This window comes from Salmo salar, chromosome ssa09 (genome assembly GCF_905237065.1).
Source record: "Salmo salar chromosome ssa09, Ssal_v3.1, whole genome shotgun sequence".
Lineage (NCBI taxonomy): Eukaryota > Metazoa > Chordata > Actinopteri > Salmoniformes > Salmonidae > Salmo > Salmo salar.
Genome location: NC_059450.1, coordinates 6,277,161 through 6,304,745, shown reverse-complemented (window position 1 = coordinate 6,304,745; position 27,585 = coordinate 6,277,161). Strand labels below are relative to the sequence as shown.

At 41.6% G+C, this 27,585-nt stretch overlaps 1 protein-coding gene across 2 annotated transcripts; it reads right to left on the bottom strand.

The window, feature by feature from the left end:
• fut9a (fucosyltransferase 9a) lies at window positions 1-27,181 on the bottom strand. Of its 2 annotated transcripts, XM_014209981.2 has the most exons (4): window positions 26,811-27,181; window positions 19,574-19,617; window positions 2,366-2,574; window positions 1-1,441 (listed from the first exon to the last, which is right to left on the bottom strand). In XM_014209981.2, exon 4 carries the CDS (start codon window positions 1,431-1,433, stop codon window positions 345-347), a length of 1,089 nt encoding a protein of 362 aa, XP_014065456.1. In that variant the 5' UTR covers window positions 1,434-1,441; window positions 2,366-2,574; window positions 19,574-19,617; window positions 26,811-27,181; the 3' UTR covers window positions 1-344. The 2 variants fall into 2 exon arrangements, with proteins under 2 accessions (XP_014065456.1, XP_014065457.1); XM_014209982.2 differs by lacking the exon at window positions 19,574-19,617.
• Window positions 27,182-27,585: the final 404 nt, after the last annotated feature.

Genomic DNA, 27,585 nt, shown 5'->3' with positions numbered 1-27,585 from the left:
TTATAGCAGCAAAAGGGTGGACCAACTCCATATTAATGCCCATGATTTTAGAATGAGATGTTCGACGAGCAGGTGTCCACATACTTTTGGTCATGTATAAAAGTGAGATTTTATGAATAAAATATTAAATGCATTGCAAATGACAACATAAATCATGATTGAATTGAAATGCAATAGACAAATTAAGGCTGAGCAAATCTGTCTGGCAACAAAATAAAAAAAGAGAATGGCTCATTTGGGCCCCTATAACCAGTGAGAAAAACATGTTGGAACATTGTCAAAGACAATGTCAAATATATTTTTAAGTAATGCCTCCAACTGCAAAACAACAATTTCATGGCCCTTCAAGGAATTCCACCCCAAAACCATTTATCAAGGTTATTGAATGCCTTGTACTCCTTGTGCCTTTTGAGATGATCACAAGCGAGGCATGTGTGTTCGGCCCAGAAGTATGCCTTTTTCACCTTAAAGTGCCGTCTCCACTCAAAGTATCTGAGATACATTTCCTCATTCCTGTCCAAGAGCAGGATATAATCAGCCAGCTCTTTGGGTGAGGTGAAGTCATCTACATGGATAAAGGCTTCCCCCTGGACAAAGTTCTCGTAGTTCTGTCTTGGTGGACCTAAAACCACAGGCACCGTCCCTACAGAGAGTGGGTTATACAGTTTCTCTGTGATGTAGTCTTTGTGAATTGAGTTCTCAAACGCCAAGTAGAATTTACAACTGGCGATGGTAGGAAAGTATTCTTGATCTGCAATGTACTCTCCAAAGGCTTGTCCATAAGCGTGAACTTCAATATGTTTATAGAGCTCGTTGTAGTACTTCACTCGCACGTGATCCTGGTTCCAGTTGCTGACAATCCAGCAGATCAACTTGCTTTTGCTCGGTGGCACGAAATCCTCGTCCCCTTGGGCCGTCACAATCGACCCATAAGGCACTTCGATATCAGCATCCTGACGATAGTTCAGAGTTAAATTGAACAAGTTTTCAATACCGGGCAGCTGAGAGGAGTGGGATGGTGACTCTAGGTTCATCCATATCCACTTTTGGAAGGAGGGACGCTGAAGGGGGGGCAGGTTGGAGAGATCAGTACAGATATCCCTGTGATGTATGACGACCCCATCTGACTTATTATATAGGTTCCGATCTGCTGTGATGAAACAGCCCTCAATGTTGAACAGAGAGCTGCAGACACCCAGGTCATAGGTCTGTCCAAAGGGCCAGAGCCAGACAAGTACAGTGGTAAGGTTTTTGTCACCCTTGGTAGAGAAGAGATTTTTAACTTGGATAGTGGATGCTGTTGACTCTACAGGACCTGATAGCCAGCTAGTTGACGGTTTGAAGTACATCAAAAACAGAGTCACAAAACAGCCCAGTAGAAAGGTGCCAAGTAGAAATGGTCGTAGAATTCTGTGGAAAGATGCAGATGGCATACTCTGTCCTATAAAGATACGTAAAAAAAAAGAAATTACATTAAACTCAAATCAGTAAATTCCTTATCATTTAATCAAAGTTACTCTTTCCAGTGAATAAAAGGGACAACTGTGCGAAATCGGCTACATTTTTGCCCTTAGGGTCCTGATGACACATTTTCTAGATTGTTTGTAAACTGTATATCTCGTGGCATCCTTGCCTCGTACAGTATGAGAGGGCCAACCGCATTAAGATAATGGCTTTAATGTTATTTTGTCACGTCCAATTAATAGTTTGGCAAACATTTTTGTCATGGCTCGTGCAGAGTGAGGCAATTTGTGAACAGGCACACTAGATTAGCTCGCCCGGTTTACAGAGTAGGTGGAGTTTGCAACTAGGGACTAATAGAATAGTTCCAAACGTGAAACTCCGCTGGCCAGGGTAGGTCAAATGTGCCTTTCGACAACCAGCAATAACCAATGGATATAAACAAACTATGGAACGAAAGGTACAGGGCAAATTGCTGGAAGTGTACTTGCACCATGTTGTGTAGTTTGGTTTGAATAAAGACCGCAAGACGTGGAAGCTTTAACGTACAGTGTGAGATGCTTGGGCTCGTTTGCGATTGGTAAAAATGTATTGTCTCTCCCTGGCATACATTGCAATCCTATAATCCAGATTTTCCATCTGTAGATGCTCATACTACCAACAAACTATCTGTTGATAAGTAAGTGCTTGCTAAGGTTATGGTTTAAATAAGGTTTAGGTTAAGGGTTAGAGTTAGTAGGTAGTTAGTTGACATGTTAATGATAGTCTGTAAAGCATCTACAGATGGACTATCCAAATAAAGTGTTACCTATAATTCTTCAATCAAGAAGGTAATGTAACATTGAATATGCATCATATAATTTTACTATGAGTTACATAAAATAAAAAAATAACTATTCCACACCTGGTAGATCTGACTGTGTGCTGAAATCCAGGCAAGGAAAGAAGTCATGCAATTCTGAAGGTGCAGGTTCTACATTGGCTCAGCAATGAGATTGCTCTTCTCGGTGAGCGTTTGAATGAAGTGTTGCTGTACACAGTTGGAATAAGGTCCTTACTCGTCTAGTGAATTTGGTCTGATTTTGAGTTCCCAGGTCATCTCATTGATGTCTCCTTAGGAAAGAGAGAATAAGTGAGGTTACAATAGTTTGTTAAAGAGACAATATTCAGTTCAAACAATACCCTGCTACTGTTTTTGGGATGGAGCTGGAGAAATTCATAGACGGAGCTATGGATGCGAGGACTGACCATGAGATCATAATTATAGTTTTAATCATGTTTTGAGGCTATATCTAGTGTTTATTTACGATTACAGCGTTTACAAACAATGGAGTAAAACAAGCTTGTATTTGTAGCAATCACATATTGCTCCTTTAACCCCCAAGAGTCGATTTGACGCACTGGTATGAAAAACATCACCATAACAATCTGTCAATTTAAGCTAGAGATATGTTTTTGTTGCATTGAATGTGTCCACTAATGGAAAGGGGAGATTCTCACGAACACGATGGTGTCTCCATTTTGCTCTGTGTCACAGGATGATTCTGAAGGTATCCGATACCGGGTTTCAATTTTTTTATGGAAGTATGAAGGTAGTTTTGTGCCTACCCAAATAGGTAGAAACACTTCAAAACCTTGTTTTTTAAGTCTTTTTTTTGCTATAGTAGTAAAAAGCCAAATTCAATAATTTATCCACATTTTTTTTATCCCAAATCCAAATCAAATAGCTAAATGATCCATAGTATGACCACCTTAAAACAATTTTATGTCAGTTGAGACCCCCCCACGGCTTAGAATTGTAAAAATTAAATGACAATTAAGGCTATAGACTTGCACCACTGAAATAACTTGGTTATATTACTTTACATGTGTGACTGGCCTGATACGGAACTTGATTAATATCATTGATGCAAGACAGTGTTAGCCTATTTAGTTAAAGCCTAGGTATAAGTTCCGGGAGCTAGCACAATTCTTCAGGTCTCAGGCAAGGATACTCATCACACATGCATACTGGTAGTAATACAGTATTAATATCTTAAGACATGTCACACGCATATGAGAATGATGCTAAGAGGAAAGTGGACACATGACATATGGTGGCCCATATTTTTATTTTATTTCATCTTTATTTAACTAGGCAAGTGATTTAAGAACAAATTCTTATTTACAATGACGGCCAAACCAGAACGATGCTGTGCGCCGCCCAATTGGACTCCCAATCACAGCCGGCTGTGATGCAGCCTGGAATCGAACCAGGGACTGCAGTGACATCTCTGGGGATGTTTAAAATGTCAGTGAAGACACTTGCCAGTTGGTCCACGCATGCTCTGAGCACACGTCCTTGTAATCTGTCTGGCCCCACAGCCAGAGCGTGCTCACACAGTCGTCTGGAACAGCTGGTGCTCTCATGCATGCTTCAGTGTTGCTTGCCTCGAAGCAAGCATAAAAGGCATTTAGCTCGTCTGGTAGGCTTGATTCACTGGGCAGCTCACGGCTCGCAGTTCTGTATTTCAGCCCCTTTTCAGGTGTTCCAACTTTTCTTTCTAAAAAAAACCCATTTTTGTCAGCAACACGCATCATTCGCCAAATGTCATTACACCTTTTGGTGTTTTGTAACAGTTGTCTCTTTTCATTCATCAAATGGCGTGATTGCTCTTTTTGGATGTTGGAATTATTTCGGATGAAATATAATATAGTGGATGAACATACGCAGGTAGCCTACATTTTGAAGTGATTTGTTTTAAAATAAGATAGAAATGTGACGTCTGGTTGTATTCATACCCAATTAAAATGCAACAACACATCTGCCATGCTGATCCTCGACACGGGGGCCCCTCAGGATGCGTGCCTAGTCCCCTCCAGTACTCCCTATTCACCCACGACTGCGTGCTCAAGCATGACTCCAACACCAAGTTTTCTGACGACGCAACAGTGGTTGGCCTGATGACTGACAACGATTAGACAGCCTATAGGGAGGAGGTCAGAGACTTGGCAGTGTGGTGCCAGCACAACAACCTCTCCCTCAACGTGAGCAAGACAAATGAGATGATCGTGGACTACAGGAAAAGGAGAGCCGAACACGCCCCCATTCACATCGACGGGGCTGTATTGGAGCGGGTCGAGAGTTTCAAGTTCCTTGGTGTGCACATCACCAACAAACTATCATGTTCCAAACACACCAAGACAGTTGTGAAGAGGGCACGACAACACCTTTTCCCCTTCAGGAGACTAAAAGGTTTGGCATGGGTCCCCAGATCCTCAAAAAGTTATACAGCTGCACCATCGAGAGCATCCTGATCGGTTGCATCACCACCTGGTATGGAAACTGCTCGGCATCCGACCATAAGGCACTACAGAGGGTAATGCGTATGGCCCAGTACATCACTGGAGCCAAGCTTCCTGCCATCCAGGAACTATATACTAGGCGTGTCAGAGGAAGGCCCCAAAAGTTGTCAGACTCCAGTCACCCAAGTCATAGACTGTTCTCTCTGCTACCGCAAGGCAAGCAATACCGGAGCGCCATGTCTAGGTCCAAAAGGCTTCTACCCCCAAGCCATAAGACTGCTGAACAATTAATCAAATGGCCACCCCCGCTGTTTATTATCTATGCATAGTCACTTTACCCATACCTACATGTACAAATTACTTCGACTAACCTTTACCCCCACACATTGACTCGGTACGTACACCCTGTATATAGACTCGGTATTATTATTTTGTGTTACTACTTTATTTTATTTAGTAAATATTTTCTTAACTGTTTCTTGAACTGCATTGTTGGTTAAGGGCTTGTAAGTAAGCCTTTCAGTGTAAGGTCTACACCTGTTGTATTTGGCGCATGTGACATATACGATTTGATACAATGATTATCTACACTCGGTGCTTGTTTTGTCAGACTGGTAATTAGGTGAACTATTAACATTTTTGCAACCACGAAATGGCGTAGTGATTTCTACATTTTGTACCTTTAATAACAAACGTGTATGTAATCTGTAAATGTGAAATCACGAAGATGTTTAGCCATGGAGAAAATTCTGAATCTTGCCTGGCCATGATTGGTTGAGATAATGAGGGGGCTGGGACATTGACGAGAAAGAGAGCCCATTCTGTCACTCAAGGCTACTCTGTCAAATGGCACACCCTGCTCTCTGCGGATATAGAACTCACCAGTTTATAGTGCTGAAACCCAGAAATTAGTTACCTCTGGTTTGTTCAGCCATCTCTATGGGGAAAGAATAGTGTTTTGTAATTAACGCTAAAAATAAAGTCTGAGGTTAACACAGGCTTAGTAGATATTATACATTTTGTTCTATGAGATAATAGCAGTCAGTTAAAACGACCTTTGAATTATGAAGCCTTTATGTGCTTTTTACAAAAAGACACCATTTCTATTTGAAATATCCATAGCTTGATCAAAGACAGAAATGCCTTGATCATTGGACTTACTCATATTTTCATAATGGACAACATGCAAAATGTAGCTACAGCTTTTAAAAACAGTGTTGTCCTGAATTCAGCTGTAGGTATCAACACAGCTCTGTCTTCAGTGGCAAAGGCAGTCTGGTTGAAGCCCAGTGGGAAGGATTATTTTGAAAGAGTCTACAGTGAAAATGGCAAGCTAGCTACATGTGTATACGTTATTGGCTCAACTGTATCAAAAAGTAGTTTTCATTGCTACGTAGCTAGCTAGACAGATAAATACAGGTATAGTCAGCTAACATTAGCTAGCTGAGCTGGCCAGTTGCATTCCGCTGTTAATGTTGATTGTTGATGTATTCTTTGTCATGTTTAACTTACTAGCTACCAAAAATAGCCACTGTGGTGTGAATGGTAATTGATTTAGCAAGTTAATCAAATCCCATGATAAGTGATAGGGACACATGTTACCTAAATTGACTAGCTAGCTTGCCACGATGAAATGATGGCTAAATACATTGGATTATACAGTAGATTCTGAGATCGTTTTTTGCATGCTCAACTACTAGCTGGTTAGTTAGATGAATACCATGTACATCTGTCCAGCTGGTAATTATGAAGATAAATGTTTGCTAAATCTAGCTAGTTAGCATTGCCATTGTTTAGCTGGAATCAGTTTGAGTGTAAACAGGGCATTTTAGTACAGATGTAGCAGTCTACAGGCAATACCAAGCTATCGGAGATGAATTAATTCATGTTTTAATCAACTTTCTGAAATGTGTCTTTCAGCATAAGAACCTGCTCTCCTCCACCAGTACAAGGAGATGAACGAGGGTGAACAAGCAACACTTCAGGTATTTTGTCTTTTTACTTTGAGCTTATTGCGTGAACTCTGGGGTCAATTAATGTTTTTGCTGGTATGCAAGGTTTTAATGTCTTGTCTATTTTTTCTGCGTTCTTCCATTACAGCTTCAATTGTCTGGAGTCTGGTGTTGTTTTGGCCAAAGAGCTTTCACTCAGAAGGAACCAGCTTCAGCTGCTATGCAGAGATGTGCAAGAATCCCCCCTGGAATAGACACAACCGGAGAAACATATTTTTGAGAAGATCAGGACATTTGCAATGAAAAGGCAATGGACAGCTCCAAATTCCTTTGTTCACATCCATGACCTGAACCAAAGATTCTCATGATATAGCTCTAAGTCTAGATAGTGTTTTTACCTGATATTTTTTGTTTTTTAAGCACTACCTCACTGCTTTAGCGCACATGGTCACGTGAATTCTTAAAGAGGTGGGTGGATCTAGAGCTTATGAGGGTGTGAACGATGCTACAATATATGACCAAAGGTATGTGGACACCTGCTCGTCGAACATCTAATTACAGAATCAAGGGCATTAATACAGAGTTGGTCCCCCCTTTGCTGCTATAACAGCCTCCACTCTTCTGGGAAGGCTTTCCACTAGATTATTGAACATTTCTGCGGGGACTTGCTTCCATTAAGCCACGAGCATTAGTGAGATCGGCCACTGATGTTGGGCGATTAGGACTGGCTCGCAGTTGTTTTTTCAGTTCATCCCAAAGGTGTCCGATGGAGTAGAGGTCAGGGCTCTGTGCAGGCCAGTCAAGTTCTTCCACACCGATCTCGACAAACCATTTCTGTCTTGCTGAAACAGAAAACGGCCTTTCCCAAACTGTTGCCACTAAGTTTGAAGCACAGAATCGTCTAACACGTATACTAGAAAGTGTGTGGGAAGCAAAGGTTATTCCCCCTTAACTGGCCCAAATAGCTGACCAATCAGCCTATTACCAACCCTTAGTAAACTTTTGGAAAAAATTGTGTTTGATCATATACAATGCTATTTCAAACCAATCCCATGGTATTTTCAAATGAGGGGTTAGCTACTGATCATAGCATGCTTGAATTACAGGCTCCATCTGACATGAAAGCTGTGGTCTTGGATTTGTTCATGTAAATGCCAGAAATCTGATTTCAAAGATGGATTTTATTGAAACTCTGTCTTCTCAATCCACTGTGGACATTCTGGTAATTTCTGAAACTTAGTTGAATAATTCTGTGCTGGACTCTGTCTGGTTATAATGTTTACAGATTAGAACGAATTGGGGTGTTGCCATATTTACAAAGGACAATTGAAATGTTTCTCTCTTGCTATCTCTGTCCCTAAAATGTGGTATTGTCTCATTCTTAATTTGGGCCTTGGTCATAATAACCAGCTGACACAGGAGTGTATTGCCCTACCTCGGCTCTGTCATGCTCTTAACAATTTATCAGAATTACTATCCAAGTATGGTAGATCTGAGCTATTAATTGTGGCCAATTTTAATATTGATTGGAGGACGCCAGTGTCAAATACATTGAAAGATATTTGCTCTGAGCTAAACCTGTTTCAGCTGATAACTGAGCCTACACGGCAGAATCCTAAAGATTCTTCTAAATCTATCTTGATTGATCCTATTTTTACGAATACTCCAAGTAAGTATGTTGCTTAGGCCCAGATATAGGCAACTGAGGAAACAATGTATAAGACAAATCAGATTTAGCCTTTCTGATTAATGTAATCACTATTTCGGATTGCAAGGGGAATCAAGCTATATTCCTGGAAACTTTCAAATCTCTGAAGGGTTGTAATTCCTCCTCTCCGTCCCAACAAATTAATTCAGAATCTGGCCCCATTACGGACAAAAATGCCATCATTGAGCATTTAATCATACATTTCAGCGGGCTAACACTCTTGAAGAGTGGGCTAAATGCTGATTCGGGAATTTTGCAGCTTGACTCTGAAAATTATAGTGAAGTTTTTGCATTTCGGCGATACACAGAAAAACAAGTCCTTGATGCCTTACTTGCTGTAGATACCAATAAATCTCCAGGACCAATTGGATATGCTCAAAAAAAATTAAATAAAAAATAAAGTGTGCTGCCCCCCTCATTGCTGGGCAATTTGTTTAAAAATTAGGAAAATGATTAATCTATATGCGGGTGATACTATTGTGTACGCAATTGCCCCAACTGCTGACCTGGCTGTGACAAGGCAACAGTTTTACTGCATCCGCCGATGTTGCACTTCTGCATCTGCGGTGAAAGGTGACAGAGCTAGAGGGGTGTTTGTCAGGCCATGAGACATCCCGAAAATCGGCCTTCTCACAAAATCGTCTATAACATCTGAACGGTTTGGCCTGCTAGTATGACCCATCTATGGAAAGATGAGACTCAAGAACATGTCGGTTGTTTTGCTCTAGGACACCCACAGGCATCTTTACAGCCGATCTGTCAACTTCTGTCTGTAGCATCCGAACAGCTTGGGCTACACACTAATATGACCTCTGTGGAAAGTTTAGACTCTCACGAACACATACATGCTTTGCTCTAGGACATTCACAGGCCTCACAAGACTTGTCTGAATGTCTCCTAATACGAGTTGAAAAAATGAGTGGAAGTATATATGGAGACTGTCAAGTGCCAAAAATAAGGGGGTGAAATACTTTCTTATATCTCTCAGATATAGGACAGACACTTCCGTTTTTGGGACTATTTGTTTTTCCATGTAGTGAATTTGTTAATCAATGCGTTTGTATGGACTAATATCAGTATGGCCCAAAATAATTTTTCATAAAATAAGCTCATGTAACCCAAAATTGCAAGCTCTGAAATTGCTTAAGTTTGGAATACAAGTAGTCAGTTGTCTGCCCTACATACACAAACAAACAACATTAGGATATCTTCATGCATGTTGGAAATATAGACCTGGAAACACACCGATGCAATAGTCGGAAATATCAACTTTGAATATTTATGATGAATGTAAACTTCACTTTTTGGTAACTGTTCAATAGACAACCTTCCAAGTCAAATGTGTTCTCATTCAGTGCTGTATGGTCCTGCCTGAAAAAAATGCATACGGTTGCACATTTGTTATGTTGTGGCTATTGTAATAAAGGAGAGTTGGCTCAGACACTGAACATTTTCATTTTTCCCATTCAAAAGGTTCCTCTGTGGATTTGATATGTTTAGACCCTACTCTTGTAATTTACATTAGGGACCCCCTTAGATTTGACTCCAAATCCTATTGTGACCAAAATCTAATATGGCTGCCACATTACCATTAAATGGTGGTTTAATCACCTGTATATGTACATGTTTTAAATGAGACATTTTTCAGATTTGTGTACTGTACTTATGACCTGTACTATTTTTGTGTATGATGGGAATCCGATATGCCTACCATATACACTGAAACTGTCTGGATATATAAAAAGGCAGCAGACTGCTTGGCATGGCAACACCAAGTATTTCAAGTTACAAGCCTCTTTGAGAATCAATGATGCAACTGGGAGGCTCCAAAGAAAAGAAAGAGAATCCAACCCTGGACTCGGACAACCTCTCCCTATCTTTACGACTTGCCCCCAATTTGGCCCTCCAGGATTGGACTCTTAAGTCACCTCCTTATCATTTAGCCTGAATCCAACATGACCTTCAACTGGCTCACTGCATTTGTGATTAAGGCTGGGCAATTTATCAAATTAATTAGATTAATTCAAATGTATGTTTTTGCGCGATAATCAAGGCAGGTGACAAGCTTTGGTTCAAAATAAGCGCAGAGAAAACCATAAGGCTTATTGTGGACAGATTTCGGCGAGAGTGAAACCTCTCGCTTCGCCTCTTTCTCCCAAGCCCCTCCCCCTACCGCTCATATAAACAAAGATGAAGAGATCACTTCTCCCTCTCTGACAAACTGTTTCAACTCGCTATTCGCATTTGAGGTTTTGTCAATAGAATCGGTCATATGGACACCGAAACACATGGAGACATTATTTTACTGTAATAGAGGGGAAGTGAACCTTTCCAACCATACTCTGTTTATGTTTCAACTCCTCAAATTGTGAGCATAGCAGACACTATTAAAACAAATGTACCAATGAACATTCATTCTGCAAAATGCATGCTCAGTTTGTCGCGCGCGTATCACGGTACCACTAGCAGCATTTTTGTTAAATAATGATTGTTGTACTAGCTGTTTAGTCTGTTTTATAAATGTGCAAAAAGCATAAAACGATTATATAAAGAATTTGCAATTTGTTCTCATTCTGAGAAATAAGGTAGGCCACTTGATTTCAACATCTGAACAAAGTGGACAGGCTAGCACTGTTCAAACAGTTGGAGACGGACAGAAGGTTGTGTTCACAACAATTCAACTGGTTTGCCTTGTTAGCTGAATTCAAAGCTTGTGAAATTATACCTAGTTGGCTAAACTTGAAAAATAAATATTAGCTGGCTACTCACTAGCATGTGGGTTTGTGCTTGAGAGATTGTTTACCAGACCGGTGTTAATTTTTATTAAAACATTTTGTATATCATTTTATTCAAGTTTTTGACATAATTAAAAAACAATTCTCACAGACAACTCAATACAGATTCAAGATACAAAAAGTGGAGCAACAAAAACAGAAATAACTAAAATTATCAGTAAACCTTGCTTGGACTGGATAGCATTATATTGATGACTGTACATATTATGTAATGACTATTGGGAATACCTACTGGGAAACCTTAAAGCATCTTATCAGAGGGGAGCCTCTGCAAGCCATTGTAGTATGATATAAATGGTTGCCATTTTCTAACAAATGTATAATTGGAACCCCTAAGAGAATACTTAATTTTCTCAAGCTAAGGAAGAACATTACATCGTTGAGCCATTGAGAAGTAGAGGGGGGCTGAGCAGACTTCCACTGGAGAAGAATTCTACGTCGAGCTAGTAAGGATGTAAGAGCAACAATATCGGCATGTTTGGGGTCCAAGGAGAACAGGTATTCTGGAATACCAAAAACAGCTATCAAGGGACATGGCTGCAAGTTGATTTCAAGTACCTCAGATAAAATAAAATAAATAGAATCCCAGTAATTTTGTAGTTTAGAGCATTAAATGACTAAGGTCACATGGTGAAACATGACATCTATCACACTCATCATTCACATTTGGATGTAGTTCAGACAATCTGGATTTGGAAAAATGCAATCTATGTAAAACCTTAAATTGTATGAGACCAAGACGAGCACAAGATGTAGTGGAGCGTACCCTATCAATCACCTCATCCCACCACTCCTTGGTAAATTCAACACCCATTTCCCGTTCCCAAGCAGTTTTAGTTTTGTTGGTGGAGTGTTTGTCCAATGACATAATACACAGATCTGAGAAATGACTGCTTTCTGTTGAGGTTAAAGAGTCATTGCCATCCCAGGGTTGGCAAGGGGGTAGAGCAGGGAAGCCAGAAAATTGGGAGGAGACACAATGCCTAATTTGAAGGAGGCAAAGAAAAAGTGAGATGGAGGCAAAGAATATTTAGAGGCCAGGTTGGGAAAACTAGAAAGAAAAAAAAAATGTGCATGTAAGTCTTACTGGACAAGGAAAGGTATTATCTATTAGGGAAGCGGGGAATAAGTGATTCTTATCAATAGGACCCATAGTAGATGCAGAGGAGAATTTAAAATGCTGTCAACTGGTACCAAATCTTAAGTGTGGAAAGCACTACAGGATTGCCAGTATAGCAAGAGGGGAATGCTGGGAGAGAAGAGCAGAGTAAAGCAGGAAGAGAAGCAGAAATACTAAAATGTGCCTTGAGATGGTAACGTGCCATAGTTTTTTTAAATATGATCATCATTGTTTTAAAACCATTACTTAATGGACAACATTTCAGATTTTTTTAGAGCAAGCCAAATAATTTCATGTTTTGAAAAGTTATCCTAGATCAGGATTCATTGTTTGAATGTAAGATGCCAATTTTTACCAGAATGGCAATTTCTGAAAGTTGGCTGCCCAGTAATAGTATAAAAAGTTGAGTAGTGCAAGCCCTCCACTAAACTTGCATCTCTGAAGTAAAGATCTACTGACTCTGGGTACCTTGCCTCCCCAGATAAATGTGATTAACTGACTTAAAAAAACACTTTGGTAAAAACAATGGAATAGATTAAAATAGATAAAGGAATGTGGGTAAACTGTTCATTTTTACAGCATTAATCCTTCCTATAAGTGAAAGTCGTAAGCTACCCCATCTCTGAAAATCTGTTTTAATTTGCGCAAGGAAGGGAGAAAAGTTTGCAGAAAAAAGAGCATGTAATGAACGAGTTACTTTCACTTCAAGGTATTTCAAACCAGAGTGACTAAGCTAAAAAGGCAAGTCTGTCTGCTGGAGCTGTTGCGCTGCTGGATTGATTGGGAAGCACTCACTTTTCTGGAGATTCTGCTTGTAACCGGAGGAGCCAAAGTTCTCCAGAATAGAAGGTAAACAGGTTACAGGGTTATTTACATAGGTTATCATTTATATGCAGATGATTTGTTACTCTATGTTATAATGATGACCTAACTCCTTCCCGTGTTACACCTTGGAAAGAGGAGGATGCCCGCAAAGCTACTGAAAGGGGTTCAATGGCGACGGCGAATAATAAAGGGGACAGTGGGCAGCCTTTGCATGTCCCACATTCCAGGGCAAAATAATCAGAACGGGTGTCATTGGTACAGACACTGGCCTGGGGGGATGTGTAAAAGAGTCTGATCCATGAGCTAAATTTGTCCCCAAATCCACATTTAACTACAGAAAATAGGTTCTCCAATTCAATTCTGTCATACTTTATCTGCGTCTAAGGGACATTACCGCCTCAGGGGAGTTGTAGAATTGTTTAGAATAAATTGTAAAACAGCATCCAAATATTAAAAAATGTATATCTGCCGGTTTGTTCCTGTGATATGAGTCCTGGTAAGACTACTTTCAGACGCCTCACTATCATCTTCGCCAGCAGCTTTACATCCACATTAAGGAGGCTTAGGGCCCTAAAGTAGAAGCGCTATTGAAGCCTGTGTTGGGGTAGGTGGCAGTGAACCACGTTCAAGTGACTCATTTTACATAGATAAAAGTAAGGGGGCTAACTTGGTATGGAATTTCTTATAGAACACAGTTGGAAACCCATCAGGCCCTGGAGCTTTGCTACTCTGCATCGACTTGATAGACTTAACTTCTTCAAGACTGAGAGGAGAATCAAAATCATCTGCAGTTTCAGCCTCAACTGTGGGAGTCTCCAGTTCACCCAAAAATGTAGTCAAATTGGCAGTATCTGATGGAAATTCAGATGTATACAGGGAGGAATAGAAAGATTTGAAGGTGTCAATGATCCCCGTAGGGTCAGAAATCTTTAATTTGGGGAATCAGACGTTGCATTTTAATTGGTGTGCAAGCAGACGACTTGCCCTGTCGCCATCTTCGTAGTAGGTAACACGTGAATGCAATAGTAACCGTTCTGTATCTGTAGCGGACAAGAGATTGAATTCGGATTGTAAGTTCAAGTGTTGCTTATATAGCTCTGGAGATGGCATCAAGGCATATTGATGGTCTAAGTCAAGGATGGCTTTAGAGAGTTCTTCTAGTTTAGCTTCCAAATGTTGTACTTCTTATGGCTTGGGGGAAGTATTTCGACGTCTGGATGAGAAGCGTGCCCAAAGTAAACTGCCTGTTACTCAGGCCCAGAAGCTAGGATATGCATATAATTGGTAGATTTGGATAGAAAATACTATAAAGTTTCCAAAACTGTTAAAATAATGTCTGAGTATAACAGAACTGATATGGCAGGTGAAAACCTGAGGAAAATCCATCCATGAAGTGGGATTTTTTTGATGTGGGTATTTTCAATTGAATGCCTATAGAGTATCTAATGGGTAAGGACCCCGATTGCAGTTCCTATGGCCTCCACTAGATGTCAACAGTCTTTAGACATTGTTTCAGGCTTGTTTTCTGAAAAATGAAGAAGACCTTTTTGTCAGTGGACTGAGAAAGAATGCAGAGCTGGTTTGCGCGCGTGACCGATTGCGCACCCTTCGCTGTTTTTCCTTTCTATTGAATACGCTATTGTCCAGTTGAAATATTATCAATTATTTAGACAATTGACAACCTGAGGATTAATTATAAACATCGTTTGACATGTTTCGATGAACTTCACCGGTACTATTAGGTTGTATTCGTCTGCATGTTTTGACCGCCTTGGAGCCAGTGGATTACTGAACAAAACGCGCCAACAAAATAGTTTTTGGGATATAAAGAGAAACTTTATCGAACAAAACAAACATTTATTGTGTAGCTGGGACAACTCTAATGACTGCAGCCATATGAAGATCTTCAAAGGTAAGTGATTAATTTTATCGCTATTTCTGACTTTTGTAATTCCTTTACTTGGTTGTAAAATGTTTGAATGCTTTTGTATGCGGGGCGCTGTCCTCAGATAATCGCATGGTACGCTTTCGTGTAAAGCCTTTTTGAAATCTGACAAAGCGGCTGGATTAACAAGAAGTTAATCTTTAAGCCAATGCATAACACTTGTATTTTAATGTTTATTATGACTATTTCTGTATTTTGAATTTGGAGCTCTGCAATTTCACCGGATGTTGTCGAGGTGGGTCGCTAGCGGAACGCCTGCGTCAGAAAGGTTAAATGAGAAGAATAAGAAATAATTAATCCTCTAAGGTAGGCCTTAAGTGATTTCCATAAGAGAGAATGAGAGGAGTACGAGTTTGTCCTGATAGTCCTATGTCGAGGGATAAAGGTCCATGGTCAGAAATTACAATGGGTAAATATTCAGAAGAGGTGACATTTGGAAGTAACTTATGATCAATAAAGAAATAGTCAATACAAGAAAAAGAATGGTCTACATGTGAAAATAAATAATATTCTCTTGCCTGGGGATTCTGAAATCTCCAGGGATCTGTACACCCATTCTGAACCATAAAATCAGAGAAGGACTTTGACATAGCAGAAGGGGACATAGTTCTGGGGTTGGCGCGGTCTGAAGCTGGGCTAATAACACAATTCAGTTCCCGCCAAATATCAAAAGATGGGTGTTAAGAGAACGGATTTTCCAGAGCAACCGATTGGCAAATTCAACATCATCAAAATTGGGAGCATATACATTGACCAATACTATAAGATTGTGCCAAATGGTGCCAGTTATGATTAAATATCTGCCATTACTGTCTGAAATAACAGTAGTAGAGAAATGTATTATTTTACTAACCAAAATTGCAACCCCTCTGGCTTTGGAGTTAAAGTCTGAATGGAAAACCTGAAGTTTTTTAGCCTTGAGTGATCTGTAAATGGGTCTCTTGTAAAAATACCACATCTGCTGTTAGCTTTTTCAAATGGAAGAAGACCCGAGACCTCTTGACAGGGTTATTCATTGTCTTCGTTAAGATAAAAACTTAATAGGATTAGGCCTACCTATTCCCATATTACTATTATTAGTGTTGTTAGCCATCTAAAATAGGGATGCACGACAAATCGGTGAGCATATCAGAATCAGACGATATTAGCTAAAAATGCATCGGCCCAATGTCCAGTTTAACGTAAGTAGATGACGTAATGATGCCACAAAAAATACAGCACTACACAGAACAAAAGCAGAGAAATACTAAACGCACACTTCCAACAACTAAAAAAGTTCAAGTAGAGCAGTCATTTGAAAGAGTAAAAAAATGTCCTCGAGACAACTAAAAGGCAAAATCCATTAATGCCAAAATAATGGAATTCATTATGCTACTTGCTATGGGCGTCACGACTGACATTTGGCCCAGCGATGTCAGACCCATGAGCATGCGGAGTCTGACAGCACAGTGGGTCGACGAGGATTTAGTACTGAGGAAAGCTGTATTGCATGCTCAGGAATGTGGTGGTTCTCATACCGCTGCTGCCATTTCAATGGAATTTGAGAACATGTTTGAAACATAAACACACTCCTAGCGCCATTTGAACAACTGACTGGAGAAATAAGCTAATCAACTGCGTTTGCAGCAGACGTGATACCCTCTGTCATGGCATTGAAACGCCTGCTCAACAAAACTGTCGACACAGACCGTGGGGTAACTTACAAAAGTACTCGAGGCCGTGAACAAGCGATTCGGTGGTATTCTCTGAGCCTCTACTGTGTCACCGCCATCCTCGATGCTAGGTACAAGGACCGCTACTTTGATGCAGACAAGAACCAGGGTTTACATGAAATGTTACATACACAGCTGGACAAGACAGAAATGGACATAGGGACAATGCGCACAGAAGAAGAGAGGCCACGTACAGACAGCTGAAACTTCACTGCTTGACATGTATGATGAAATCCTGGTTGAGAATGAAATGACTGAACAAATGAACAACGAAACAGCACCGCAAGTAAGTGAAAGAAATAGGTTTTGATTATGTTTTACTGGTAATGGGGACATACGTAAATGCCAACAAAATAGCTTCTTGGTCAGTGGTGTGTGTTTGTAACCTTTATTTAACTAGTCAAGTCAGTTAAGAACAAATTTTTATTTACAATGATGGCCAAGCCCGGACAACGCTGGCCCAATTGTGCGCCGCCCTATGGGACTCCCAATCACGGCCGGATGTGACACAGCCTGGAATCGAACCAGGGACTGTAGTGACGCCTCTTGCACTGAGATGCAGTGCCTTAGACCGCTGCGTCCGTGTGTGTGTGTTTGTGTAACTATTTAACTGTCCTAGAATGCTTAAGGCTGCTCAAATTTAAAATATTGGTTGTCGGTATCGGTTTTTATATTTGGCAAGGAAAATATTGGATATTGGTATCAGCCAAAAATGTCATATCGGTGCATCACTAATCTAAAAAATTGAAAGGAAAAATGTGTGAAAACAGACCAAGTGTTGGCAAAGCCTGCTACATTATTAGTGAATGTGCATGGTTCTGGTTTAATTTGTTACGAAAAGGTCATTTTTATAGACAGAACTTAAAGCCAGATCAGTGATTTCATGTGCTTGAAAGCAGAATCCAGATGCATCGCATGTAGTAACCATATCTAAGATGTTTACTATATATAAGGGCCTAATATAGTGTATACGTTTTGTAGTGATTCCTATGTTATTGACATAAAGAATATTTGTGACCGAACGGGTAAAATCGGTCCTATGTAGCAACATTTGAAATGGTGTTTTTTACATTGGATAGAAGTAGAGACTCAGAGCTAGAAAATGGTATATCATACACTTCAGTTGAGGAACAATGGGAAAGTAATTCTGCTTTGAAAGTTGATCAACTTGTAACCTCACTTCTGAGAAAATGTCCCTTGAATGTTTTTGGTACCTACTGGAGAGCTCTTCTTTGTCTACACCCATTCAGCGTCGTTCACACCCTCTAAAGCTTTATCCCCACCCGACTCTTTAAGGATTCACATGTGAGGCTATGTACTAAACAACTAAAGACTAAAGGCTGGCTTATGCTACGGGTGTCTTCGTAAATTTAATCTGGAGTGCCAGAGTGTGTTCTGGGCATTCGTAAACTCAGTGTTGTCAGATTGTCCGTTCGTAAATTCAGAGCGTTTCTCTCTCCAAGAGGGTACAAAGATGTCATCAAGGCAAAGGGTGGCTACTTTGAAGAATCTCAAATATAAAACATACATGATTCCATATGTGTTATTTGATAGTGTGTCTTCTATTCTGAAATAGTAGTGAAAGGTGCAACTCAACATTAGGAAGCTGTTCCTAATGATTGGTAGACTCAGTGTAGTTTAATGTAAACTTCAACTAGTATACCATTTTTTATGATTTATGTAAAAACTACAGCAACACTTTGTTTTATTAAAAATAAATGTCCCGAGAATTTAATCCGGATGCATTTCGGGAATGAGAATTTTGGGTGAAAAATTGTAAAATGTACTTAAAAAAAAAGACACTTTCCCAAAAAGTAGATATCTTATTTCTCAGAATGATAGTTGATTTTTGTAGATCATGGTTTTTGTAACTCAATTTGCTACATACATTTTAAAACTGGTTTCATGAGAATCATACACTTGCATAGAAGCATCATTCCAGCATATCATGCCTGTAAGGAAAGACATCACATAGACACAGCTGTTATTTTGAGAATATACAAGAACTCAATGCAAATGGTCTAACAAATTCATGGTTTGTGATCACAGATGCTTATGAAACAAGTATTTTTTGATAGGGCGAAATAATTTCTCAGCTGTCAGGATGCAATCTTCCTACATGTTTATGGACCAAGTAAACTGTAGGTCAGCACACGTGTGTCTGTTGTGTGCGCATTCTTACTTCTCAAACTATTGGCAGATTTGAGTCATTCAGACAGAATGTATCACGTTTTAGGAAAGACCCAGATGCAGACAGTGTCGAAGTAATAAATTATTAGAACAGGGAGCAGGCAAAACAACAGGTCAAGGGCAGGCAGAGGTCAGTAATCCAGTGTGGTGGGACATGGTACAGCACAGCAGGCAGGGTCAGGGTAGGCAGAATGTTCAAAACCGGGAAAACTATAAAACCAGAACATTAGAAAAGACAGGAGCAAGGGGAAAAATGCTGGTAGGCTTGACGAACAAAAACTGGCAATAGACAAACACAGGTATAAATACACAGGGGATAATGAGGGGAGATGGGAGACACCTCGTGGGGGGTGGAGACAAGCACAAAGACAGGTTAAACAGATCAGGGTGTCACAGTACCCCCTCTAGGGGCGCCACCTGGGCGCATACCTGGTTGACCGGGGTGGAAATCCGTGATGAGGCCTGGGTCCAGGATGTCCCTAGCGGGGACCCAGCACCTCTCCTCCGGGCCATAACCCTCCCAGTCAACCAGGTACTGGAATCCCCTGCCCCAAGGTATAATCTTCAGGAGACACCTTACCGTGTACGCCGGTTGGCCGTCGATGAGACGGGAGAGGGGTGGGCCTGGAAACAGGAGACAAAGAGCTGTGAGACATGGGTTTGATTTTAGAAACATGGAAAGTGGGATGTATACGGAGGGTATGGGGCAACAGAAGACGAACATGACCTTGGAGATGGGGAAAGGGCCGATAAACTGGGGGGGGGGGGGGAAACGTTTGCAGGACTCCATCTGGAGGGGCAGATCCCAGGTGGACAGCCATACCTTCTTCCCGGGGATCCGGGGTCTGGTGGCGGTCTGCTTGTCATCAATACATGGAGGTGGTCTTAAGGGCCAACCAGGTTCTCTTCCAGCAAGGAAGGGCATTGCGGACATAGTCGACCCACACTAGTTGCTGGATCTAGGTGGTGGGGTCGGCGGAAACCAGGCAGCGAAGAGTAGCTTCTAAGTCTTGTTTGGCTCGCTCCAACTGGCTGTTGGACTGGGGGGGGAACCCGGAGGACAGGCTGGCCAACGAGCCAATGAGCATGCAGAATTCCTTCCAGAACCTGGATGAGAACTGAGGACCCCAGTCGGAGACCATGTCCACCGGGAGTCGATGAATCCAGAAGATGTGCTGCACCATGAGCTGGGCCATCTCTTTGGCAGAGGGTAGCTTGGGGAGAGGAATGAAGTGGGCAGCTTTGGAAAACGGGTCCACTATTGTAAGGATGGTGGAGTTGCCATCAGATGGGGGAAGGGATATGTGAAACCAGGGACGGTGAGAGACAGGCAGTGGTTGAAGAAGACCAGCCGGAGCTTGCCGAGGAGTCTTGTTCTACGCACAGACCGTGCATGCGGCGATGAACGTGGAGACATCCGGGACCATGGTAGGCCACCAAAAGCGTTGTCGCACAAAGTCCAGGGTCCAACGGGAGCCTGGGTGGCAGGCAAGCCTGGAGGAATGGGCCCACTCCAGGACCAAGGAGAGGACAGCATCAGGCACAAACATCCGGTTATCTGGGCCCCCCCTGGGGTTCGGCTGGGAACGCCGTGCCTCATGGACCTGCTTCCTATTCCCCAGCTGAGTGACGTCGCCAGACACAAGGTAGGAAAGAGGGTCTCGGGGTCCGAGTGTGTAGCCACGGGGCTATAGCGGCATGACAGCGCATCTGGTTTGATGTTCTTGGATCCTGGTCAGTAGGTGAGGGAGAAGTTGAACCGGGTGAAGAACAGGGCCCACCTAGCTTGCCTGGAATTGAGACGCTTGGCGGTGCGGAAATGGAATCCAGATGGAATTCGCACTTCTCAGTTTTCACAAAAAGCTGTTTCTACAGGAGGCATTGGTGAACCTGTCGGACATGGAGCACATGTTCTTGGGAGGAGCGGGAGAAGACGAGGATGTCGTCGAGGATGAACCGGTTCAACATGTCGGAGAACATCAACCAGAGACTGGAACACAAGCTGGGGTGTTAGTAAGGCCAAATGGCATGACCAGATATTCGTAGTGACCTCTGGCCGTGTTGAAGGCATTCTTCCAATCGTCCCCTTCCCGTATCCGCACCAGGAGGTAGGCGTTCCGTAGGTCCAGCTTGGAAGAACCCTGCGCCGGTGGGGGAGGCAGAAGGACGGATGAACCCTGCAGCTAGGAAGTCCTCAGTGTAGGTCTCCGGACTCGACAGAGTATAGTTGTCCCCGGGGCAGATTGGTGCCTGGACGAAGGTCAATCCCGCAGTCATAGGGTTGGTGCCACAGAAGCGAAGTGGCCCGGGCCTTAATGAACACCTGCTGGAGGTCCTGGTACTCCGCGGGAATGGCGGAGAGGTCCAGGGCAACTTTCGAGCCCACGGGAAGATGTCAGCGCAGCCTGGGTGACAGGGCACAGATTCCCTCTCCCTCCAACATTCTCGAAGCCGCCCATCGATCTGGATGGTCAGGGCCATGAGGGAGTCAAGGTCCATGGGCAGCTCCTGGACTGCAAGCTCATGTTTGACCACCTCCGATAATCCATAAAGGAACATTTCGAACAATGCTTCCGGGTTACAGGCACTCTCAGCCGCCAACATGTGAAAATCCACCACGCAGTCTGCCACACTATGAGCGTCTTGACGCAGCCTGTCTCCCAGGCAACAGAGAATCAAACACCTTCCGAACTTCCGCCATGAACTCCTCTAGACTGAGGCGGACGGTGGACTGTTGCTCCTACAGCACCATAGCCCAGGCGAGTGCCCTCCCGGACATTAGCGTTATAATGTATGCTATCCTTGAGCGGTGCGAGGGGAACGAAAAAGGCTGCAGCTCGAAAATGAGGGAGCACTGGGAGAAAAAAGCCCGGAAGGTTCCGGAATCTCCAGCGTAGCGCTCCAGAGGAGGTAAGCGGGGTTCTCGAGACACTGGGGTAGGCTGGGAGATTAGGGGTGTGACCCGCTGCCCAGTGGGGAATGCGCGGAATTGCTCCAGCAAAGTCTCGAAGTCTGGTCATGGCATTCTGCCAGGGTATGGAGTCCCTCCATAAGACATTGCAGTAACTCCTCGTGTCGTCCAATGGTGGCTCCTTGCAGCGAGATTGTGGAGCTAATCTGAGTCTGCTGGGTCAGCCATGACCAGTTCGTACTATCACATTTTAGGAAAGACCCAGATGCAGACAGTGTCGAAGTGATAAGTTAATAATTAGCACAGGGGACAGGCAAAACGATTGGTCAAGGGCAGGCAGAGGTAAGGAAGGTACAGAACGGCAAGCAGGGTCAGGAGAGGCAAGCAGGGTCAGGAGAGGCAGAGGTCAATAATCCAGTGTGGTGGGACAAGGTACAGGATGGCAGGCAGGCTCAGGGCAGGCAAAATGGTCAAAACCGGAAAAACTAGAAGACAGGAACTTTGGCAAAGACATGAGCAAGGGGAATAACGCTGGTAGGCTTGACGAACAAAACGAACTGGCAACAGAGAACACAGGTATAAATACAAAGGGATAATGAGGGGAGATGGGAGACACCTGGTGGGGGGTGGAGACAAGCACAAAGACAGGTGAAACAGATCAGGGTGTGACAGAACGTGCATCGTCGTTTCATCTTTTTGTTCCTACCCTCACTCTCCTTGTTAGATATTATGCACATTTATGCCAAATTATAAACAACTCAATTGGCTATTTCAGCTATCTGTCAAGCAATGGGCAGGTTGTAACTTGATCCTACTGCTATTATTGGATAGAGCGAGGCTAACTCTGCTCCCTTTCACATCTCCTCATATCACTTGCTGCTGTTTACTGCCACTATGAGAAATAGCTCAATGGCGATGACATTTTCTACCCAGCCATAAATGTGCATAATAACTGCTTCTGGTCAGATCAGCACACCAGTAAATAGCTAACATTACACTGCAAGTAAGATGACTCGTTGCCGAAAATGGTGCATGTTCAAAATGATAACTATCTAACGTTAACTAGCTACGTTGGCTATTAGCTCATACCTGATATCTTAGCACCATATTTATCTAACGAGCTAGTTAGCATAGAAACTAATATACAGTTGAAGTCAAAAGTTTACATACACTTATGTTGGAGTCATTAAAACTTGTTTTTCAACCACTCCACAAATTTCTTGTTAACAAACTATAGATTTGGCAAGTCAGTTAGGACATCTACTTTGCGATTGACACAAGTAATTTTTTCCAACAATTGTTTACAGACAGATTATTTCACTTATAATTCACTATCACAATTCCAGTGGGTCAGAAGTTTACATACACTGAGTTGACTGTGCCTTTTAACAGCTTGGAAAATTCCAGAAAATTATGTCATGGCTTTAGAAGCTTCTGATAGGCTAATTGACATGATTTGAGTCAATTGGAGGTGTACCTGTGGATGGATTTCAAGGCCTACCTTCAAACCCAGTGTATCTTTGCTTGACATCATGGGAAAATCAAAAGAAATCAGCCAAGACCTCAGAAAAAAAAAGAGACCGAAGAAGAACAACACCATCCCAACCGTGAAGCACAGGGGTGGCAGCATCATGTTGTGGGGGTGCTTTTCTGCGGGAGGGACTGGTGCACTTCACAAAATAGATGGCATCATGAGAAGGAAAATTATGTGGATATATTGAAGCAACATCTCAAGACATATGTAATGCACTAGTTAGAAGAAGTGTCGGAGTCAGGCGCAGGACACATGGATGAGTGTAAACAAAATACGTGTTTACTAAAATTCATGAATAACCTTCTTCTAATACAGGATTGGGGAACAACCCATCCAAGAACACAAAACAGGAAACAATCACCGACAAGACAAACAGGAAATGCAGAGGGTTAAATAATAAACATAATTAGGGAAATCAAAAACAGGTGTACACAATAAAGACAAAACCAAATGAACAGTGAAACATCGATCGGTGGCAACTAGTAAGCCGGTGACGTCGACCACCTAAACAAGGAGAGGGACCAGCTTCGGCGGTAGTCGTGACAACATCAGTCAGGAATTTAAAGCTTGGTCGCAAATGGGTCATCCAAATGGACAATGACCCCAAGCATACTTCCAAGGTTGTGGCAAAATGGCTTAAGGACAACAAAGTCAAGGTATTGGAGTGGACATCACTATTCCCTGACCTCAATCCTATAGAAAATTTGTGGGCAGAACTGAAAAAGCGTGTACAAGCAAGGAAGCCTACAAACCTGACTTAGTTACACCAGTTCTGTCGGGTGAATTTTGGCAGATTCCTTCTAACCTATTGCGGGAAGCTTGTGGAAGGCTACCCGAAACGTTTGACCCAAGTTAAACAATTTAAAGGCAATGCTACCAAATACTAATTGAGTGTATGTAAACTTCTGACCCACTGGGAATGTGATGAAAGAAATAAAAGCTGAAATAAATAATTCTCTCTACTATTATTCTGACATTTCACATTCTTAAAATAAAGTGGTGATCCTAACTGACCTAAAACAGGGAATTTTTACTAGGATTAAATGTCAGGAATTGTGAAAAACTGAGTTCAAATGTATTTGGCTAAGGTGTTTGTAAACTTCTGACTTCAACTGTATGTTATATTTGAGGTTCTTCAAAGTAACCACCCTTTGCCTTGATGAGAGCTTTGCATGCCCTTGGCATTCTCTCAACCAGCTTAATGAGGTTGTGACCTGGAATGCATTTCAATTAATATGTGTGCCTTGTTAAAAATGTATTTGTGGAATTTCTTTCCGTCTTAATGCGTTTGTGCCAAGCAGTTGTGTTGTGACAAGGTAGGGGTGGTATAAAGAAGATTGCCCTATTTGGTAAAAGACCATGTCCATATTATGGCAAGAACAGCTCAAATAAAGAGAAACGACAGTCCATTACTTTAAGACGTGAAGGTCAGTTAATACGCAAAATTTCAAGAACTTTGAAAGTTTCTTCAAGTGCAGTCGCAAAAACCATCAAACGCTATGATGAAACTGGCTCTCATGAGGACCGCCAGAGGAAAGGTAGACCCAGAGTTACTGTACCTCTGCTGCAGAGGATAAGTGCATTAGTGTTAACTGCACCTCAGATTGCAGCCCAAATAAATGCTTCAGACTGTTGCCAATTTAAAAACATTTATTTAATCAATTTTAGAATAAGGCTGTAACACAACAAAATGTGGAAAAAGTTAAGGGGTCTGAATACATTCCGAAGGCACTCTATGCAGTTTAAGGTGTGAGTGTAATCATATTGGATTCAGAATAAAATTGATTCACACCAACAGTCTTTATAGGCATGAGTGTTGCAAATCTCTGAACAAATGCCTCATTTACAAAATGCATATTTACAGGTGATTTATACTGCATCAAATGTTATTATGGCAGCCATATTTTATTTTATTTTGGAAGCCATATTGGATTTGAGGCAAAATATAAAGATCTGTGATTGCCCCTTTGATTTAATTGCAAGACTAGGGGCTAAAGATCCAAAAACGTTTATGGAACCTTGCACTCCCAAAATTTTAATTTTGATGTCTGTGCCCACTTGTTTTTCTTTGGAGCCACAACATCAAAAAACTTGTAACTATATGCCTTTCTTTCAGGCACGGCCATACAGCACCGAATGAGAGCAAAGTTGCCTATTGAACAGCTACGAACTATTGTGTCTGTGTTTACAGGTCTATATTTCCAAGATTCATTTAGATTTCCTAATGCTGTTTGTTTGTGTAAGAAGACAGCTGACTACTTGTAATCCACATTTGAGCAATATCAGAGCTTGCAATATTGGGTTACATGAGTTTGTGGCCCAACCCCCTCCAGCCAGTTTAGGGTTGTTTTCTGTAGAGCAGATTACAATGGCCACAACATCAAAAACATGTGTTACTGTATGTATTTTTGTCAGGCAGGACCATACAGCACTGATTGAGAGCAAATTTGACTTGGAAGGTTGTCTATTGAACAGCTACCAAAAAGTGAAGTCATCATAAATATTAATAGTTGATATTTCCGCCTATTGTATCTGTGTGTTTACTGGTTTATATTTCCAACTTGCTTTAAGATATCCTATGTTGTTTGTTTCTGTATATAGGACAGACTATTGAGTACTTGTACTCTACATTTTAGCAATATCATAGCTTGCAATATTAGGTTACGTGAGCTTATTCTGCACTGTTTGAGTTAAAACAGTGCAGAATAAAATCATAGGTAGGCAAATGCTTTAGTGGGGTGCATGCAATGGTCTTGTGCAGGCTATTGCATTTTCCCGAGGGCAGAATAAAACGGGTCCATTTGCAGGCTAGCTATTAGAATAATTTCCTAAACCATTTATCTTTTGGTTTATAGGCTACACTAGCGAAAGCTGGTTTAAGAGCTGTATCCAAAGTGAGAATGGATTTTTAGCCAGTGCAACTGAAGGTCATTTAAAAACCTGATGTAGCCTACACACACTTGCAATGAGTGTCTTTCGTCATGATGCAGCGTTGTGTTTAATTGTTTAAAATAAAAGCAATTGTTCAAATGTAGCCTTATTCGATAGGCTACCTATTCTCTCTGGTTAACAAACGCCCTTTTACGCACCAACACAGGTTCATATCACTGTTGGCCGTAAGCATATTTGAGAATACTACTCATTATCCTCATGCATCAAGAGGAAGGATAACGTCAATGACCTTAATACAAATGTGTACTTTTCTCAATGCATAATTTTAACCCAAAATTGTGACTTGAACGATGACGAGATATACGCATTTCGTTGATTTTTTTTATTGACGTTTCATTTTTAATTAGCTAGAACAGAATGTCTTGCGATACCAGGTACCACTGTTCTGACATGGAGCGGAGAAAAATACATTTTACTCACCATCTCGACAAGCGTGTGTTAAAATATGCATAACTTCCCATTGGCTTGCCAGGTCGTTCCCTCATACCATCCTACATGCCGAAAACGTTAAGGATGTAAATACACTGCGCCGGTGGCAATATTTGCAGGAATTGGCAAAGATTCATGGGAGCCGAAACCCATATCGTTTCCACGATCTTGCAACGGAGGGCTATATAAATACCCATCTAATGCGACCTGATTGCCAAGGTTACCAGAATTAGAAAATGACTGTTAGGCTATTGTTAATTCACAAAATATTATCAAATGCAACGTTTCATTAATATAAGGACGCAATGTAAGGCATGTGATGCGATGTGGAATAATTCCCCACCGGCTGCCCATGCGCTACCTTGCCCCTATTTAACGATAATGCAGCTGTATGCTGAAAGCGTTTTCGCAAAACCAAATGTAGGTAGACTAGCAGAGATTCTAGTCGGACGTGCATGCTAAAAATGCATTAGGCTATTGATTAAATTGAATGTGATTCATGCGTTCCCAATCTGAATTAGGAATGATTGTGCAATATTCCCGCTGCTCATACAATTAGCCTATTTGTTCGCAGGTGACGTGGTTTTCCAAGTAAATGTTTAAAATTACAAATACAACATAGGCATTGCCTATATCCAAACCCACATTCACATATTTGACAAGATTCGTGCTTTATTTGGTAGACAATTTTGAATAGTCTAATCCTCTATCTAAATTGTCTTGGAGATACAGTAGTCTACAGTGCACATCACCAGAGATTATGTTG